The sequence below is a fragment of the Somniosus microcephalus genome, chromosome 2 (assembly GCF_052327205.1).
Source record: "Somniosus microcephalus isolate GS21.2 chromosome 2, FLI_Smic_1.0, whole genome shotgun sequence".
Taxonomy (NCBI): Eukaryota; Metazoa; Chordata; class Chondrichthyes; order Squaliformes; family Somniosidae; genus Somniosus; species Somniosus microcephalus.
The window spans coordinates 156,097,173-156,117,033 of NC_140988.1; the positions used below are offsets into that span (position 1 = coordinate 156,097,173).

Sequence of the window (19,861 nt, forward strand, 5' to 3'; positions counted from 1 at the left end):
AGGGGGGCGCAGGGAGGGAGGGCGGGGGGCACCCCCCGAGGGTCGCGCCCCCCCCCCCCCCGAGGTGAAGACCGCCGATTGCGGCTGTGCGAGACGGCCGGGGGGCCCGTTGCCAGGGTGACGCTTGACTCTCAGCAAGCCCCACCCCCCGGCCGAGCCAGAGAGAGACGCCGCGTCTCAGCTCCTGCTGCGCGCGCACCCTCGCGGTGCTGGGCTGAGGCTCGGCCCTCCAGCCTTCGAGTGGGGCCGGGTGGTGCCTAGCTCGGGCGTGGGTGCGAAGGAGAAGCCGAGGCTTCGAGGCCTACCTGGAAAAACGGGGAAAGGTAGGAAAATTAACGAGATTAGATAAGTTAATTCGTTTCTAAATCATTTTTTTTTAAAAACAATATGTGTTTTAAAAGCAACGTTTTTTTTAAAGACGCAGAAAGCGGGAAAAAGGAAAAGTTTGGAATCAAGATGGCGGCGACTCACCTCGGTTCAGAACGATAAGGCCCGGCCACACACGCACCGATTGGCCCGGCGGCACACGCCAGCAACCCGGCGTACGATTGGTCGAGCTCGAGGTCACTCTGTCGCTAATGAGCGGATAATGAGATGCTAATGAGCGGAATGTTGAAGGTTTTTGGGATGCCGCGGGCGCGATTTTAGCCCGGCCGAAACGTAAATACGCTTAAAACCGTCTCGGAAGCGTAAGCTTTCTTTGGAGGTAACGCGCGCGTAGGTACGCCCTGTAACTTTCGAGCGCATACCCGACAGACGCACACGCGATGACAGACAGAATGACAGACAGACAGAAGTACCGATTTATATATATAGATTCGTATTTGCCTAAACCCAATGGCTATCTAAAGTATCATTTATTCTATTAATTCATCAGACACTTGGGTATATCCAAAAGGAAATAAATACCCATTGTCTCAGCTGGGTCAGGCGTCATGGTAAACAGACAAAGCAGCAGCATTCAGGGCCTGTTAGTACAGAGGGATGTTGAACAACTCATTATTAAAGGCTATTTCCTCCATCTCCATTTCCATCATTCCTTCTCAAAAATCAGGGCCACAACTGAAGACTGACAAAAGTGGGCAGTTGCTGAGTCAAAGTAGCCTTTGAAAAAGATTTTGAGGAGGGGATCCTCATCTGACTACCACTGATGACTGTACTCCTGAGATCAAAGTTGGCCTTGTTTCATTTTGTTGGACTCTGTTAGGGCTACTCCAACACAGGAGGGTTTGCCCGAGCTAGAAGAGGCAGGGGCAAATGCAGAGAACCTCCAATACCATTATTTCTTCCAGGATCCTATTTCTTCCAGGATCCCTTTCCACCCAGGGTCCCTTTCCACCATTTCAGCCTTTCCCAACAAGTCCACTAGGAGTCTTGAAACGAGCTTAGTACTTAAATGCATTATGCAATGTACAGAAGCAATGTAGGCAACATTTGTGGGTGTCATTATTGACGAGTGTTGATGCCAAATGTTATCAGCAATTTTGATGTAATCACAATGGTCAGTAGATCTTCTTCTTAGGCAGATGTCACACTAATGACACACATCTTGACTTAAGAATCTAAACATTGTTCTCTGGAATAGAGAATCAACAGCACGAAACTGAACAAAAACACATGCAAGAATGTACTTAAATGTACTTGCCCAAATTAATCAAATTACTGAAACTGTAAGAAATAACCAAGCAAATAGCAAGTTTGAAACTGTTTTTCTCTCGTGTGGAATAATAGGACTGGTGCCAAAGACAACAGAAACTAGAACCGAGGTGTGAATTCAGAATGAAACCTTGCATAAAATGTAGCTGGTGTGGGGAAGGGCGAGTTCATCTGGCACACATTACTGTAAGAATATAGATTCTTAAAGGAATAGTACCCTGCGATTTCCCTAATTTGAGGATTGTTCATTTTTATAAAGAGGTTCAATAAACAAGGAAGAATTAAACATTGCTGGAATATTCAAAGTGTGTGTATAATATATTTAACAGTTTGCCAAGAAATAAACCAAGTGATGCTGACGTAGGCTAAACACACTGTTATTTTATTTTTCTCTAAAATCACCAAGGCCAGTCATAACACTGCAATTCTGTGTAAGAAAGGTTTTCTTTGTAAGGGATGTTAATACTAGGGAATGTAACATTCCTCATTTTATACACCTTTTCGGGTTTGCACCGCTGACAAAAAATCCGACCTCCCAGCAGTGTATATTGGAAAACTGAACAGTGGCCTGTGATTTTACAATATGTGGTGCCTGCAGGTGAGATTCATTAAACTTTTAAGAGCCAATTTGGAATTTATTTTGAATTGAAAGCAGCCTTTAGCAATCTAGTTTAAGGTCTTGGCAATCATTGCAATTGTTTTTATAAATGAGAAAGCATTCTGGTAAAAGGTCCATAGTAAACAAATTGCCATGGTTAAATGAAATAACAAAGTAAATTAGGAAGCAGTGATTTGGTTACACGACACTGGGATTTTATAATTCTGTAGATTGGAGGAGGAAGGAAAAATTGAGTTGGGAGTTCCACAATTCGGAGGCCCTGGGAAACAAGTCAGCATATATGAGATGGTGTAATGAGTCTTGATTTCAAAACACTAGGGATGTAGGGAGGTGAGAGCAGATAATTTGGTGTAAAAACAGAAAATGCTGGAAATACTCAGCAGGCCAGGCAGTATCTGTGGAAAGAGGAAACAGAGTTAACCTTTCAGTTCGATGACCTTTCATCAGAACTGAGACCGAGATTTTCCTTACCTCGGCGGGTGACATTGGTGGCGGGTCCAGACCCCGCTGCTAGCTCCATCCCGCTCTAGAAAATGAATTTCCATTGATAGGACTTGTTAAGCCCGCCCAGCGTGTTTCCCAGTCCAATTAGAGGAAGCGGGTCTGGTGATGTCATTTCATGACGCGTCGTCAGCCGGTTTCCTTAAAGGGACCATCGCCAACTTTCTTTTAACATTTGTGCTGTCAGTGTTCTACAGCATTGAAGTGCTGCAAACTCTAACAATGACTGCAGAGGTACACGTCTGCACCCAGGCTCTCCCACGACTCCTTCCATATGCTTATGGAGGGAGTCGCAGCACGCAGGGAGGTTCTCTTCCCTTCTGATGGGCGGAAGAGACCTCCCCAGCAGACCAACACAGCTTGGTTGCACATTGCAGAGGAGGTCACAAGCAGGGATGTCATCAGGAGGACCTGGGTGCAGTGGCACAAACTTTTCAATGGTCTCAGTAGATCACAAAATGTTAGTACAAAGCCACACTCAACCTCATGCTGCTGTACCTCTCATCACATCCCCATCACACTGCATTCCCTACCCTACTTCTACACATCCTTACTCACACCAACTTACCTTGCACCTCCACCCATCCCTCTCTATCTACATTCTCACTTCCCCATCTCACTAGCCACCCCTCACACTCGCCCTCATCCTAGTGCAATCATACCAACTAACAACACACAAGGTAGCCACTTGGGTGTTTTATCTAATGTTCATGTAAAGTTTCTGTTAATGTGCTGTCAAACATTGAAACCTTTATTTTCAACACTTTCCGTTCTTGGACAGATTTGTGTGCACCTTTGGAATTTGTAGGGATGCTTTATGGTGTTGGTGTCAACCGGCGTATAATGTGGCAGCCAGGGTGTACAGCGTCAAGTGAAGTAAATCTGGCCATGGTGAGGCCATCCCTGGCCTCCCGGGCAGCAATGTGCTCAGGTACTGATGCCCTCTGTCCTGTGCAGCATCAGGTGATTGTGGAGAAGTTTGGTGATGTGCCTGGTGCTGCTGGTGTTAGGGCTGATCGTGGTCAGATTCGGAGGACCAAGGTGAGACAGTATAAAAATTAAAATAACCAACATCGCTTCCCCGATGGTTCAGCCGATTAAAGCATCGAGTAGTTGTGCCATACAGACCAGAGATGTCCCAGACATAACTCCCAATCTGTGCTGTTTTAACTGATCTCAGCCAGGACATTTACCCTCAGTGCCTCTGGTAACAGAGGGAGAAACCAGCCAAGCTTCCGATTCCTGATTATTGTGCAGCAGCTCCTGCTGGAACGGCACTGGTTGAGATATCAGGCAAGGATAGGATTAGACTTGGCTGCAATGCCCACACTGGCACAGCCGAATAGCCTACCGACATTGACTGTCTAGGGTCATAGAATCATAGAAAGTTACAGCACGGAAGGAGGCCATTTCGGCCCATCGTGTCTGCGCCGGCCAACAAAGAGCTATCCAGCCTAATCTCACTTCCCAGCTCTTGGTCCATAGCCCTGCAGGTTAGAGCATCCCAAGTGCACATCCAAGTACTTTTTAAATGTGGTGAGTGTCCCTGCCTCTACCACCCTTTCAGGCAGTGAGTTCCAGACCCCCACAACCCTCTGGGTGAAGAAATTTCCCCTCAAATCCTTCCTCCAATTACTTTAAATCTGTGCCCCCTGGTTTTTGACCCCTCTGCTAAGATCCTTTCTATCCACTTTATCTATGCCCCTCATAATTTTATACACCTCAATAAAGGTCTCCCCTCAGCCTCCTCCGTTCCAAGGAAAACAGACCCAGCCTATCCAGTCTTTTCTCATAACTAAGATTCTCTACTCCCGGCAACATCCTTGTAAATCTCCTCTGTACCCTCTCTAGTGCAATCGCATCTTTCCTGTAATGTGGTGACCAGAACTGCACACAGTACTCTAGCTGAGGCCTAACTAGTGTTTTATACAGTTGAAGCTAAGTTGGGTCTTACACAAAGAATGGCTACTTGGACAAGTAAGTACCCGAGCAAGTAGTCAACACTTTCAGGATAGGAAGAAAGAAAATTGGCAGGAAAGAAATTTATTAAGTGGTAATGAAATTAAAGTTGGGTACGGAATCTCAGGCTTTACCCAACATTACAAGGAATTGCAATTCCTTTACAATTGGCGTCGGTGTTTTTGAAGCATTGATCATCGTAATAATAAAGCAAGCTGGAATTTTTAACAATTTCAAGGATGTGCTTGTTACAATGGTGCAGCACTTTAGTATTCCAATGCACAATGTACCTTTGGACCTGAAACTTCCCACATCTGGTACAGCCAAGGTTAGACCATCCCCCAAAGAAGGGAAGGGGGATATATATATATAGAATATATAAAATTACATTCACCGTGTAAACTGTTTAGGGAGGCTTTAGCCATTTATTTTTGTTCTTCTACTTCAGTTTCCTCCCCATGCAATCTAAGATATCAATAACTACAATTTAACTTGTAGGAGATTATTAAAGAGAATTACCGGTCTTGATGTTGCTTAAGCAAAACATCAGTTTTACTTTGCGATTCAATTTTCAGGCTATCCAGCTGTTCTTGAATCTAAACCCAAACAACATGCATCAAGGTGTTATTTTTAAATATCTAATTCAACTAGCAAACATAACCACAAAACAATAACAGTTTCTCAAAAATAATAATGGATATTAAATGTGGCAATATCTGAATTTTGTCAAAAGTTGGAATATTCCTGTATCTAATTTCTAATTAATAAAAACTAGTTGATCTCCTACAGCTCCATTCATTGACAAAATGTAAAAGTCACTCCCTTATGTAACTGCCCTTGCTTCTCTATCACTCCATAATTATTTTTGTAACCACTTATCTGTTTTTGTTTATCTTCCAGTCTTTCTCTCTGCCTCTTGCACTCTCACGGTTGTCTCCATTTCACTTTTTAAAAAATAAATCTCGCTCTCTGCTTCCCCTCCATCTGTAGGTCTGCCACTCTCTCACCTACATTGATTTATTCAATTTATTATTTTTTTACACCTTAAAAAAACACTAACACACTCATGTTAGTATTAGGAAATAGATCGCTCCCTATTGTCAGCATCAGCAATTCCCAGGTCAGGTATAGCCCAACCATATGCATATCTTGTCACAACAATGTCCACTACCTACTGTAGCAGTGTGACATTTTTTCCATTTTCCACACCAGCCATTCTTGGCCTCTGAGTGAACTTGCCAATTAGTACCAAACACTGGTAGGTTTGTGCTATAGGCTCATGCCTACTTTGGATTGAGACCATCTAAACTTATTTTACTTGGGATCCTTATAACCAGAGGAGACTTCCATCTCATTAGCCTGGGCTGGATTTCTCAGGACACAAGAGGTGAAAAGCCGATGTTAAACCAATGATGCACCCAGTTCCTTGTATTTTTACACCTCTATTAAAGCTCACTGACAACAACAACTTACATTTATATAGCACCGTTAACATAATTACACATCCCAAGGTGCTTCACAGGAGCATTATCAAACAAAATTTGGCATCAAGCCACAGAAGGAGATATTAGGACAGGTTATAAAATCTTGGTCAAAGAGGTAGGTTTCAAGGAGTGCCTTAAAAGGAGGGAGAGGTAGATGGGCAGCAGAGGTTTAGGGAGGGAATTCCAGAGCTTAGGGCAGAGGCAGCTGCTGGCATGGCTGCCAATGGAGTGATGAAAATCAGGGCTGTGCAAGAGGCCAGAATTGGAGGAGCGCAGAGATCTTGGAGGGTTCTGTGCTGGAGGAGGTTACAGAGATAGGGAGGGCGAGGATTTGAAAACAAGGATGATCATTTTAAAATCAAGGCATTGCAGGACCTGGAACCAATGTAGGTCAGCGAGCACAGCAAGATGGGGGCCTGAGCTGGACTGTTTTCAACTCCAGGCTGGATTGTCTTCCAGTCACCCATGCAGTGGGTCTGAAGCCGCAGCCTCAAATGACACTGTAACATGGCGGAAGAGGGAAATTCAAGGCCAGCCCCGGAGGAAAATACAGAAGCCAAATGCAGTGGGAAGTGGGTCAAGGAAGAGAAGCAGTGAGACAGGCCAAAAGCCTGGTTTGAAAGTTAGGAAGGAGCTTGGCTGAAGCCAGAAGTCTGGCAGTACTTATTTGTCAACTACTGTTAAAATGACAATGGCACAAAAATGAGGAACGTCCTACTCAGCATCTGATCAATCCCTAACTAGTAGCATTTGATTAGTCCCTGCCAGAGATAATAGTCATATACTTGGCAGGGAGCAATTGGAGATCAGCAAACAGACATACAGGACAGATGCAAGTGCATGTATATCAATTCTTGTTAAAATAAGGTTGTATAAGCAAATAGAATTGTCCAAATTGTACACAGACATATTAATACCACGACTATGTGGCAATGTGCCACACAGACCAGGAGCGTCACAAACTTGATAACTGGAATGTGCAGAATTGAATGTCAGCGGAGTCTGCTGTGGGGAAACTGTATCTATCAGAGAATATATCTGTCTCTGTGTCCTTAGGCAGGGGTGATGGAAAGTCAGCTAGGATTCCCAGACCTAATTTATATCCAGCAAACACTCTGCCAGAAATTGCATGCAAGACACCAGGCTATTTAAAAAAATACAAAAAGCACCTTTTGCAATGCAAGAATCAAGGCTAATACTCAATTCTAAAGCAACACAAATGGTGACAAAATAATTAATTCAGAAGATGAGTATGACTTCAAACTTACCAAATGATATCAAAAATACATACTTTCCTATAAAAATGTATTAGTTTGTTATCTCATGCTTCTGATGAAATGGAATCACTTGGACTGCTTCCAGGTGGGGTAGTTATAACAACTTACATTTATATAGAGCCTTTAACATAGAAAAAACATCCCCAGGCACTTCAGAGGCGCAAGGAAAAAATGAACAGAGCAAAGGAGAAGATATTAGGAGGAAAGACTATAAAAGGTGTTAGGGTACCGGTAGCCAATGTAGGTCAATGACAACGGGGCTGATGGGAGGTGGGGGGCGGACAAGCAGGACTTGGTGTGGAATAGGATATGGAGAGCATTGCGTGGGCTATGGAAGCTGGCCAATCGAGTCTGGAGGTGATAAAAGACATGTATGAGCGGATGGGCTGAGGCAGGGGCAGGGATGGCAGGTGATATTATGGAGGTGCAAGTAGGCAGTCTTTGTGATGGAGAGGATATGGGGTCAGAAACTCAGCTCAGGATCGAATAGGGTGTCATGATTGCGAGCAATCTTGTTCAGCCCAAGAGTGGCCGGGGAGGGGAATGGAATTGGTGGCATGGGTAAGGAGTTTGTGATGGGGCCGAAGACGATGGCTTAAGCCTTACCAAAGTTCAACCGGGGGAAATTGTAGTTTACTAAATTGATTCCTGGGATGAGGGTTTCCTATGAAGAGAGATCGAGTAGAATGGGCCTATATTCTCCGGAGTTTAGAAGAATGAGAGGTGATCTCATTGAAACATATAAAATTCTTAGAGGGCTTGACAAGGTAGATGCCAAGAGGCGATTTCCCCTAGCTGGAGAGTCAAGAACTAGGGGTTCACAGTCTCAGGATAAGGGGTCGGCCATTTAAGACTGCGATGAGAAATTTCTTCACTCACTGGGTTGTGAATCATTGGAATTCTCTACCTCAGAGGGCTGTGGATGCTCACTCATTGAGTACATTCCAGACAGAGTGACAGATTTTTGGACTCTGGAGGAAGCAAGGGATATGGGGATAGAGCAGAAAAGTGGAGTTGAGGTAGAAGATCAGCCATGATCTTTTTGAATGGCGGAGCAGGCTCAAAGAGCCATATGACCTACTCCCGCTCCTATTTCTTATGTTCTTATCCAAGACTGGATATCAGACAAGTAATCTGACAACACAAAGGGAGTGGAGTGGCCAAGAGAGGTGTTAGAGAGCTACAGATGGGTGTTGTCAGCGTAAATGTGGAAGCTGACCCCATGTCCCCATCACCAAGGGGCAGCATTTATGAGGAAGGTGAATGGGCCAAGAATAATTCCTTGGAGTCTTGAAATAATAGTGCGGGGCCGGAAAAGAAGCCATTGCTGGAGATGCTCTAGCTACGTTTGGAATGGTAAGAGTGCAACAAAGTTATCACAGTCGCACTGAGTTGGATAATGGAGGAGAAATGTTGGAGGAGGATGGTGTGGTCGATTGTGTCAATGGCTGCAGAGACATGGAGAACAATGAGGAGGAATAATACACCATGGTGACTTTGATTAGGGCTGTTTCAGTGTTGTGGCAGGGCAGAGATTGGAGAGATTCAAACAAGACATTGTAGAAAAGATGGGCACAGATACAGTAGGTCATAAAGACTGGAGAAGAAAGGGAGATTGAAGCTCGGGCAGTTGTTTCCAAGAACAGAGGGATCAAGAATGGGTTTTCTGAGGAGTGGGGATGACAGCAGTTTTGAAGGGGAAGGAGACAGTGCTCAAGGAGAGGGAATCATTTACACTGTTAGCTAACATGGCAGCCAGGAAGGGAAGTTGGTTAGTCAGCGCTTCAGAGGGAATGGGGTCAAGGGAGCAGGAGGTGAATCTCACTGACAAGGGGTGCTTGGAGAGGACATGATGGGAGATCAGAGAGAAACTAGAGACGCGTGTTCACAGCTGGGGCAGGGGGCAGCAGATGCAGTTGAACAGATGGTCTCCATGAGCTCCTCACACTTGTTGGAGGCAAGGGTGGAGGGGGCAGGGGAAAGAGGCTTAAGAAGATGGTTGGTAAAGGAGAATAAAAGCCAGGAGTAATCTTTGCTCCCTTGGATAATCCTGGAGTAGTGGGTGGTTTTGGCAAAGGAAATTGAGACCCAATAGAGCTTGATGTGTTCCAGCCAGATCTGGTAATGGATGACTAAACCATTTGTGCTCTAAATGAGCTCAAGTCTGCACTGCTTGGACCTCAGGGGGTGAAAATAGGGGCTATACTGGGAAAATGACTGGGATATGAGAGAGAGAGAGAGAGAGAGAGAGAGAGAGAGAGAGGGAGAGAGATTACAAATAGACAGCTGCAGAAGTATCGTAGTTCCATTAGAAATCTTTGTAAAACAATTAAACTGACAATCACTTACTGGACCAAGTCTTCCTTTGAGGTAGGAAACGTCAGCATCCATATCCCTCAGGACTTTATCCACCGCTGTGCCCATGTTCTGGACATGAAGGCTGCAGACGTTTTCATGTTCATATACTTTCTTGCCAGTGCGCTCCTCATAACGTATCAGTGCCTGATGGATTTCATTTAGCACTATATCGTGGACATGTACCTTTTTCCTCAGTTGCTCAATCTGAGTATTGGCATCTCGAACAGTCTCATCTTGTATACGATTAACTGTTTCAAGGTCTTGCACTGTATTGTGTAGCTTGCATATCAATTCTCCTTGGTCCTGACTTTCTTTCAGTCTTAAATATAAAACATATCCATGGATTTCAGCAATGGCTATTGCAAGGTTCCATTAATTATTAGCCTGTTACTTGCACCTTTCTATAGTGTATTCTAAAGGATTTAAGCTAACGGTTAACACCTTTAAATCAATCCAGGACATCAAATATGATTTTTGCATTAAAGTAGAAAAATGCAACTGGGAATACTACAGAATAACGATGAACAATGGAAAATAATAACCAACACACTTGCCCAGGCACAAAATCTGGTGGTTTGTCATACAGCATCTGAGGCGTCAGCAGGGTTTCAGCTCTGGAATAGCATGTTAATGCATGGAGACTCCGGGGGAGGGGGGCGGGGGCAAGAGAATAATTTAAAAAAAGGAGATACTACAATTTTTATTTATTTATATATTTATTTATTTAAAAGGTTTCTCTTAACAGATAAAATACACAAGCTGGTGTGCTGCTAAGCCACACAGACAAGGAATCTTCCAGTTGCAATCCCTGGTCTATATCGATTTAACTGATTTACAGCTACCACGCTGTACTACAACTGGCCTCAGTAGCTTTGAGATGGGATGAAATGAGGGGGGGAAAAATCAACCAGATTTCCCACACCTGATGGCTTCCAGTGCTAGAAGGTATACAGGTGTGAACTTCAGAGGAAGACTAAATATGCTTTTCTGTGTTGTCCCTCACAGTCAAATAGCCGCCATAAAGAATGGCTGCTTGGACAATATACCAGAGGGGCAGCCAAGGCAGGTGAAGATGTATACTGACAGGTGGTCAGTCAGTGCCTTCAAGAGAAATGGGGAGAAAATTGGAGAGAGTTCTTCTAAAAAATAAACAACAGTTTACTTAATCTAGAGGTTGCTTTGCATTACCTCTAATTCAGCCGGTCCTGTCTCCCTCCACGTCAGAGTGCCAGACATGATAGTGAGTCTTTTGATTCCATCACCACCAGATGCCTACAAAAAACCATGGCTAGGCTGCAAATGGTTGGGAATGTGAAGTTAGTGTCTGCTCAGATTGTTCACATTTAAAACCTTGATTGTTGTATTATATGGAAAATACTGGATTTCTGAAAGCAACAATCTCCAAGTTCAGATGATGTCAAAAATTGCAACAAAGCCTTCATGGCTGTAGTTATCTGAACCCCAAAATAGATTTCCAAATGATTGTGTTTTATTATTGAACTGTACAAGTATACACCTGTTCTCAGGTCATGAATACAGATGATATCATTTACAGTTCTTTCGAGCCATACAATTCTACACACTTGTATATAATTGCTAACTGACAGGATCAGGTTCCTTCCTCACCAGGGGAACTCAGGTTACATAGGTAACAGTCACATTGGGCCCTGTGCTGGACAAACCTGGTATCTGTGGGAGGAAAGGGGCATGATTGGGGTGAGATTCTGTCCATTCAAGAGGCAGCTTACAGCTCCCTTCAGCTATAGGGGTTTAGGTCCAGTGGGGCCCAAACTTCTTGGTATGTTCCTAGTTCTGGCTTTAGGTAGTCCATCACTTGCACTGCTTGATGTCTCGCAAGTTCTTTCTCCACAAGTTTGCTCTGGGTGGTGTCAGACTGCACCGCAACTGAGGGATGCATTTTCTTGCCACCCAAAAGCAAAAGCTGGGCAAATCTATGAGTAACAGGGTTCCTTGCCCTGCTGGCAATTGACCAGTTATGGATATAGCGAGGCCAGTTCTGATGGTGTTCAGGAACTGCATCCAGAAAGGCTGGAGGCTGTCAGGACCAGTACCAAAATGTATGCTGGAGCATGCCTTTTTGACACAGTTCTGTTGATGCAACAGGGTTGGGTGGAATTTATGAAGTTTGTATGTGGTGAAGTACATATGGTAGAAAATGTTGAGCTGGGCCTCACTCAGTCTGCTGTAGGCACCGCCGGTTGATCAACGCGGCCACCTTCCACTCGATTCCGTGCCACCACGGTACCACCATGGCGCGCTCTATCGCCTGCGCTTTCCCTTCTCCGGATGACTTCACCCGGCTCCTCGGAGAGTTCCCGGAGCTGACAAGGCCCACTTTCTCCTCCTTGCCCACGAAACATGGTGTTGAACATCATATCACCACTACTGGCTCCCCGGTTTATGCACGGGCTAGAAGGCTCGAACCCGGCAAGCTCGCGGCTGCGAAAGCGGAGTTCAACACGATGGAGCGGCTTGGGATTATTCGCCGGTCAAATAGTCCCTGGTCTTCGCCTCTCCACATTGTTCCGAAACCGGGCGGCGGCTGGCGGCCATGCGGTGACTACTGACGCCTGAACGACGCCACTACTCCTGATCGGTACCCGATCCCGCATATTCAGGATTTCTCGGCCCATTTGGCGGGAAATTCTATCTTTTCTAAAGTCGACCTCGTCCGGGGGTATCACCAGGTTCCCGTGCACCCGCAAGATGTCCCGAAAACCGCAGTCATCACCCCTTTCGGCCTCGGAGTTCCTGCGGATGCCGTTTGGCTTGAAGAACGCGGCACAGGCTTTCCAGCGCTTAATGGACTCCGTGCTCCGAGACCTAAACTTCATCTTCGTCTACCTTGACGACATTCTCATCACCAGCGCTAGCAAGGAAGAGCACATCTCCCATTTGCGTACCCTCTTTACACGCCTCAGCCAGCACGGTTTAATCATCAACCCGGCCAAGTGCCAGTTCGGCCTGCAGCGGATCGATTTCTTGGGACACCGCATAACATCAGACGGCGCTGTCCCCTTACTGACGAAGGTGGAAGCTGTTACCTCTTTCCCGCGCCCGCCAACCGTCAAGGCCCTGCAAGAGTTCCTGGGGATGATCAACTTCTAGCACCGATTTGTCCCCAAGGCGGCTCAGCTAATGCAGCCTTTGTACGGGGCCCTCAAGGGCAAGTCCGGTAAGGATCCAATCAGCTGGAAGGCCGAGATGGACCAGGCGTTCGTCAACACCAAGAGCGCTTTGGCCAACACAACCATGCTGGCGCACCCACTTCCAGGTGCCACCATCGCCCTTACCACAGATGCGTCAGACTACGCCATCGGCGCAGTGCAGGAGCAGTGGGTGAACGGCACATGGCAACCGCTGGTGTTTTTCAGCCATCAACTATGGAAAAATGAAAAAAAATACAGCACCTTCGATCGGGAGTTACTGGCCCGTTTCCTAGCCATTCGCCATTTCCGGTTCTTATTGGAAGGACGTCCCTTCACGGTTTTTGTCGACCACAAGCCTCTAACGATCGCCATGGCCAAGACCGCCGAACCGTGGTCCGCTCGTCAACAACGTCACCCGACGTTTATTTCTGAATTTACCACAGACAGACATTCAACATGTGTCTGGTAAGGACAACCTGGTGGCGGATTGCCTCTCCCGTGCGACGGTCCATGCGGTTCACCTGGGGATCGACTACGCCCTCATGGCTGCAGATCAGGCCTCGGACCCAGAGGTCCAATCATACAGAACCGTCCCCTCTAGTTTCCAAGCGACCGACGTCAGTTTCCAGGCCGCAGGCACCACGCTCCTTTGCGACGTCTCCATGGGCGTTCCCCGACCTATTGTGCCAGTCGCATGGCGCCGGAAGGTGTTTGATGCCATACACGGGTTGTCGCACCCTGGTATGAAGGCTTCACAACAGCTAATGTCGGCGAAGTTCATCTGAAAGGGTATGCACCTCGATGTCCGTGACTGGGCCAACACCTGCGTGGTCTGCCAGAAGGCCAAGGTCCAGCGTCATGTTAAAGCTCCAGTGGCTACGTTCGCTGTTCCGGAGCGTCGTTTCAACCACGTGCATGTGGACCTTGTGGGGCCACTTCTGCCTTCTCATGGTTATACGCATCTCCTCACCATGGTGGACCGCACCACTAGGTGGTCAGAGGCAATTCCTTTGGTTTCCACCACTTCGGCAGACGTCGCTAGAGCTTTCATCTCCTGTTGGGTTGCCCGTTTCTGGGTACCGGCAGACATCTCTTCCGACCGTGGGCCACAATTTTCCTCGGAGCTCTGGAACGCTGTAGCTCAGGGGCTCGGCCCCAAACTTCATCGCACCATTGCCTATCATCCACAAGCGAACGGCCTTTGCGAGCGATTCCACAGGTCGCTTAAAGCCGCCCTTCGGGCCAGTCTTCAAGGTGCAGGATGGGTGGACAGACTTCCATGGGTCCTTTTGCGTCTTCGTACGGCGCCAAAAGAAGACCTGCAATCGTCCTCAGCCGAACTCGTTTATGGCCAGCCTCTCCGAATACCAGGGGATTTCCTCCCTTCTCCCACAGAGCCATGGTCCGCCTCCCAGCAACTCGTCAGCCACCAGGAAGCGGCCAGATGCTTCGCTCCGGCGCCTACATCAAATCACGGCTTAGAGCTCCCACGTGCCAGCGGAGCTGAAGAATGCCAAGTACGTATTTATCCGCCACGACACTCAACGGGATCCGCTCAAGCCCCCTTACACTGGTCCTTTCCGCGTTATCGCATCAGGAGACAAATCCTTTTCAGTCGACATCGGAGGAAAGCCGGATCACATTTCGGTGGACCGGTTAAAGCCGGCTCACCTGGACCTGGCCCGCCCAGTCGTCGTCGCTCAATCGCCGAAACGTGGCCGACCGCCTGCAGCCGCCATGCCAGATCAAACACAGCCGCCCGCCAACTCGACCACACTCGCCGCGCCAGCTCAACCACAACCACCTGCCAGCTCGACCACCGTCCATCAGCTTCCTCTGCAAGGTTACCGAAGTCGTTCGGACAGACTTGTCAGGCCTCTTCGACGTCTCACTTTTGCTGTTAAAGACAATCCTGGGGGCGCATGTGGCAGAGCCACCAAAGGACTCAGATCGTTTGTACATAATTCCTTTAACAACATGTTAGCTACAGTCCGTGTCTGTATCTTTATTTATGCTGTTTAACTGTACAGAGTGTGGTTGCTTTAACAGCGCGGCTAAAACGTGATGACGTCATGCCGTTCATCACGTGATCCCCCACTGGCGGGAAAACATGATGACGTCAGCCACAAGACCGCAGGGGCAGTCCTCGTGGAGCCTCCAGAGAGAGCAGACCTACATTCGATGTTATCCTGCAGTTTCTTGTTAAAGCCTGTTTGTTTCATTAAAGTTCGTTTTGTTTGATCGCCTGAGTAGAACTCAGTCTTTTAGTTAGGAACCCATGTTCCTACAATATCTCAATATAATTAGGAAGATACGACTGTCCAGGCCTGGACAAGGCCATTTCCATTTGGCCAGTCTCAAAGGTCACTTATTCTAAACTTCATACCTCATTTATCTTCGAACTTGTGTGTTGTAATCCAGCTTTGAAAACCCAGAAGAACTGAAGAGATGGTGTGGGTTTTCCCTGTATCTCCAGTTTCCCGTTTGCCTCCCTGTCTCAATGTTGTGGCAGGGGAGAGGCTCCTTGGACTCAACTGCCAGTTACCTTCATTCATAGCAGTTAAAATATTGTGCAAGTCAAATATTGTACTGCTGGCCTAGGTACTTGCTGCAAGAAGAAACAATGAACTTGCATTCATCACGTCTTCAGAATGTCCCAAAGTGTATTTACAACCAATTTTTTACTTTTTTTTTTAACTTGTCGCTTATTATGTAGGGAGGCGTGGCAACCAATTTGTAGACATCAAGTCTCCACAAATAGCCAATGAATGAATGACTAATTAATGTGTTTTTGCTGCTGGTTGTTGGCACCAGGAGAACTTCTGCTCTTCTTTGAAAAAATGTTATGCCATTTTGGGTTCGTTTTGCTTTGCTGATAACAACTGCAATAGTCAACGGTCAATGCACTCCACATAGTTGACGCATATTGACTTCCACACTGAAATAGTAATGATTTTGATTGAGGAGGAAGTTGTAAAGCAAGTGAGGGAGAAAAATGAGAGAGAATTTAAATAAACTCAAAAATTGGATTCACTGGACAGTAATTCAGGCGAGTACATACCGGAGGTCCATCAGGCTATCTCTTTCTGCCTGTAATTCCTGTAATTTAGACTGCAATTCTATCACAGGCCGTCGATTATTAAATTTTGGCTGTTCGTGACATGGATCACTCTGAAAAGAGGAAGGGAAATGGATATCAAGTTGCCTTGCAAAATTATTTCACATTTCTTGTAGTCTAGTATAATTAAACAACATTACTCATTAATACAGTATAAAAAAATATCTGAAGGAATTTAAACATATTTTGAGCTAGCAAAATGCACTGATCAGAACTTCACGTTCTATCCCTGGATCGACCCATTGTAGAAATTGTGATTACAAATTCTGGCATGATCGATAAATTAAATTCAGAAATATATGAGAATGATTTTCATATCACGAGGTAGTGTTTCAAGCATTGTTTATATGTACCCAGATAAGGCCCATCAATGGCCAAAGAACTATGTTCTTTCTAATAGTCTCCAATATTAAACATACATTTGTGTCTATGTTTTGTGTGTCATCCTGTACTATTTGTGATTTTTGTAATAAATATAAACGTGCCAAAACCAAGTGTTATTTTTATACCTGCAACTCAATACATTTTCAATGTGATTGCTCAAATAATTGCCTAAAAAGACCACAGGAAGCAACTGAATCAAAATAATATTTTAATATGTAGTAACCATCAAAGAAGGTGAATACTACAGTTATTAAGTTCAACAAGTTATCGTATTTTCCCTTCTGTGATGCATTAATTTCCTCCTCCACTTCGTTAAAAGTATGGACAGTTCTACAGGTAAATTGCAGGCCTCTGGTACCTCAGCCAAGTAGTTGTTCTTCATGTACGAGCCCAGTGAGTGGTAGAAGGCCATTCAATTTTGGGGCTGGTGGGTATCACAGCCAAGCTCAATCCTATCCTCAACCCACATGCACACATATAGAATATAAGCCAACATATTGACCCCAATGCCATTGTGGCTGAAATGTAATAATTTACCACTTTGCAGGAATGGACAATCTTAACCAGAAAAGGGGAAGCAAAATGCTTTTTTTAAGCTCCGGGTACAGTTGTACAAGATGTAGTTAAAGTACATGGGATTGGGGGTAAGGTACTGACTTGGATAGAAAATTGGTTGGCAGACAGAAAGCAAAGAGTTGGAATAAACGGGTCTTTTTCCAAGTGGCAGGCAGTGACTAGTGGGGTACCGCAGGGATCGGTGCTAGGACCCCAGTTATTCACATCACAATATATATTAATGATCTAGACGAGGGAACTAGATGTAATATCTCCAAGTTTGCAGACGACACAAAGCTGGGTGGGCGTGTGTGCTGTGAGGAGGATGCCGACAAACTCCAGTACGATTTGGACAGGTTGGGCGATTGGGCAGATGCAGTATAATGTGGATAAATGCGAGGCTATCCACTTTGGTGGTAAAAACAGGAAGGCAGATTATTATCTGAACGGCAATAGATTGGGAAAAGGGGAAGTGCAACGAGACCTGGGTGTCCTTGTGCACCAGTCGCTGAAGGTAAGCATGCAGGTGGTTAAGAAGGCAAATTGTATGCTGGCCTTCATAGCGAGAGGATTCGAGTACAGGTGCAAGGATGTCTTGCTGCAGCTGTACAGGGCCTTGGTGAGACCACACCTTGAGTATTGTGTGCAGTTTTGGTCACCTTATCTGAGGAAGGATGTTCTTGCCATGGAGGGAGTGCAGCGAAGATTCACCAGACTGATACCTGGGGTGGCAGGAATGACGTATGAAGAGAGATTGGGTCAATTAGGCTTATATTCACTAGAGTTTAGAAGAATGAGAGGGGATCGCATTGAAACTTATAAAATTCTAACAGGACTAGACAGACTAGATGCAGGAAGGCTGTTCCCAGTGGCGGGGGAGTCCAGAACCAGGGGTCACAGTCTAAGGATAAGGGGTAAGCCATTTAGGACTGAGATGAGGAGGAATTTCTTCACCCAGAGAGTGGTGAACCAGTGGAATTCTCTACCGCAGAAGACAGTTGAGGCCAATTAATGAAATATATTCAAGAAGGAGTTAGATATATTTCTTAAGGCTAAGGGGATCAAGGGATATGGGGAGAAAGCAGGGACAGGGTACTGAATTTGGATGATCCGCCATGATCGCATTGAATGGCGGAGCAGGCTCGAGGGGCCAAATGGCCTACTCCTGCTCCTATCTTCTATGTTTCTATGCCTTCTAGTGGCCAGCTCAAGAGTAAGACTGGCTTCGGAGCATTGTCTACCCATACTTTCAACCATGAAATGGAGAGGTGCACTGGGGGTAGGGGATGAAAGATATGTTTTTAATCATTTTAGTTTTGTAAGTAATTTTATTTCCCTTGATCACTTACGCAAATTGTTTACCTTATTTGCACAGCCCTCCAATGACTTCTCCACACGTGGTGTAGCAAAGGACGGGATGTTCTTTCTGGATACAACAAAATCCAAGTCATACTTAGTAGTCTGTGGAGATTTGTTACTAGGGGCTTTTGAGATAGAAGCCTGAAGTGATGAGCTACGAAAAGGAGAGCTTACATTTGGGAAGGTTGCAGTAAAAGACCCTGAAACAACAATTTAAAAACACTTTAACAAAAATGATAACAAGGCCATATTGCTCATTATCAAAGCATGGAATTCTTTAAAATTGATCACAACAGCAAAGCACAATCTTATGCTCAGTTTACGTGAAGAATCATAGACAGTAAAGCGGTGTCAGGAAAGTGTCAACTCCACATTCCTGTTCCATCTGTTCATATTGTTGAAAGATTTGTGCCGTGAGAGGTTTAGATGTATTAATGAGTTATGCAGAAACCAAAAACATTGCTCATTACTCCATGCTAACCACATATTATCTGCTCACATAATTGCCATACACCAAGCTCAGATATTCAATGCCACAAAAACATGGAAAGCAGCCATGTTGGATTTTTCCTTACTCCACAAAAATTTAGATTGTTTTGCCTTTCTCCCCCATCTATTCCTTCTCACCCAACAATGAACCATCCTTCTCAGAACTCTGATGATGCAACCTTCCATACTAGTGCTTCCAATATGTCTTCCTTTTTCCTCAGCCGAGGAGTCCCCTCTACCGTGGATAACAGGGCCCTCCGTTCCACTCTCACCCCTTCCCCTTCCTCCCAGAACCACGATAGGGTTCCCCTTGTCTGCACCATCCACCCCACCAGCCTCCACATTCAACGGATCATCCTCCGCCATTTCCGCCACCTCCAGCGTGATCCCACCACCAAACACATCTTCCCCTCACCTCCCCTTTCATCATTCCGAAGGGACCATTCCCTCTGCGACACCCTGGTCCACTCCTCAATCACCACCAACACCCTCTCCTCTTCCCACGGCACCTTCCCGTGCAAGCGCAAGAGATCCAACACCTGTCCTTTTACCTCCTCCCTTCCCACCATCCACGACACTAAACACCCCTTCCAGGTGAAACAGCGATTTACTTCTACTTCTTTCAATTTGGTATACTGTATTCGCTGCTCACGATGGGAGACCAAATGCAGATTGGGTGATCGCTTTGCGGAACACCCACGTTCAGTCCGTAAGCATGACCCTGAGCTTCCGGTTACCTGTCGTTTTAATTCTCTGCTCCACTCCCACTCAGGCCTCTCTGTCCTCGGCTTCCTACACGGTTCCCATGAAGCTCAACGTAAGCTCTAGGAACAGCACGTCATCTTTCAATTAGGCACTTTACAGCCTTCCGGACTCAACATGGAGTTCAACAATTTCAGACCATAACCTCCGCCCCCATTTTCTCAGACGGC

At 45.9% G+C, this 19,861-nt stretch overlaps 1 protein-coding gene across 4 annotated transcripts in view; it reads right to left on the minus strand.

Annotated features, from left to right (window-relative positions):
• The window catches only part of LOC147123048 (coiled-coil domain-containing protein 158-like), a 249,213-nt gene that overhangs the window by 188,816 nt on the left and 40,536 nt on the right, over nt 1–19,861 (minus strand). For all 4 annotated transcript variants that reach the window (XM_085964352.1, XM_085964360.1, XM_085964379.1 and 1 more), the window contains exons 5-8: nt 18,444–18,640; nt 16,086–16,195; nt 9,846–10,173; nt 5,255–5,331 (exon numbers count right to left, since the gene is read on the minus strand). In XM_085964352.1, coding sequence (XP_085820478.1) covers nt 5,255–5,331; nt 9,846–10,173; nt 16,086–16,195; nt 18,444–18,640 — 712 coding nt within the window. The remainder of the gene's footprint in view (nt 1–5,254; nt 5,332–9,845; nt 10,174–16,085; nt 16,196–18,443; nt 18,641–19,861) is intronic.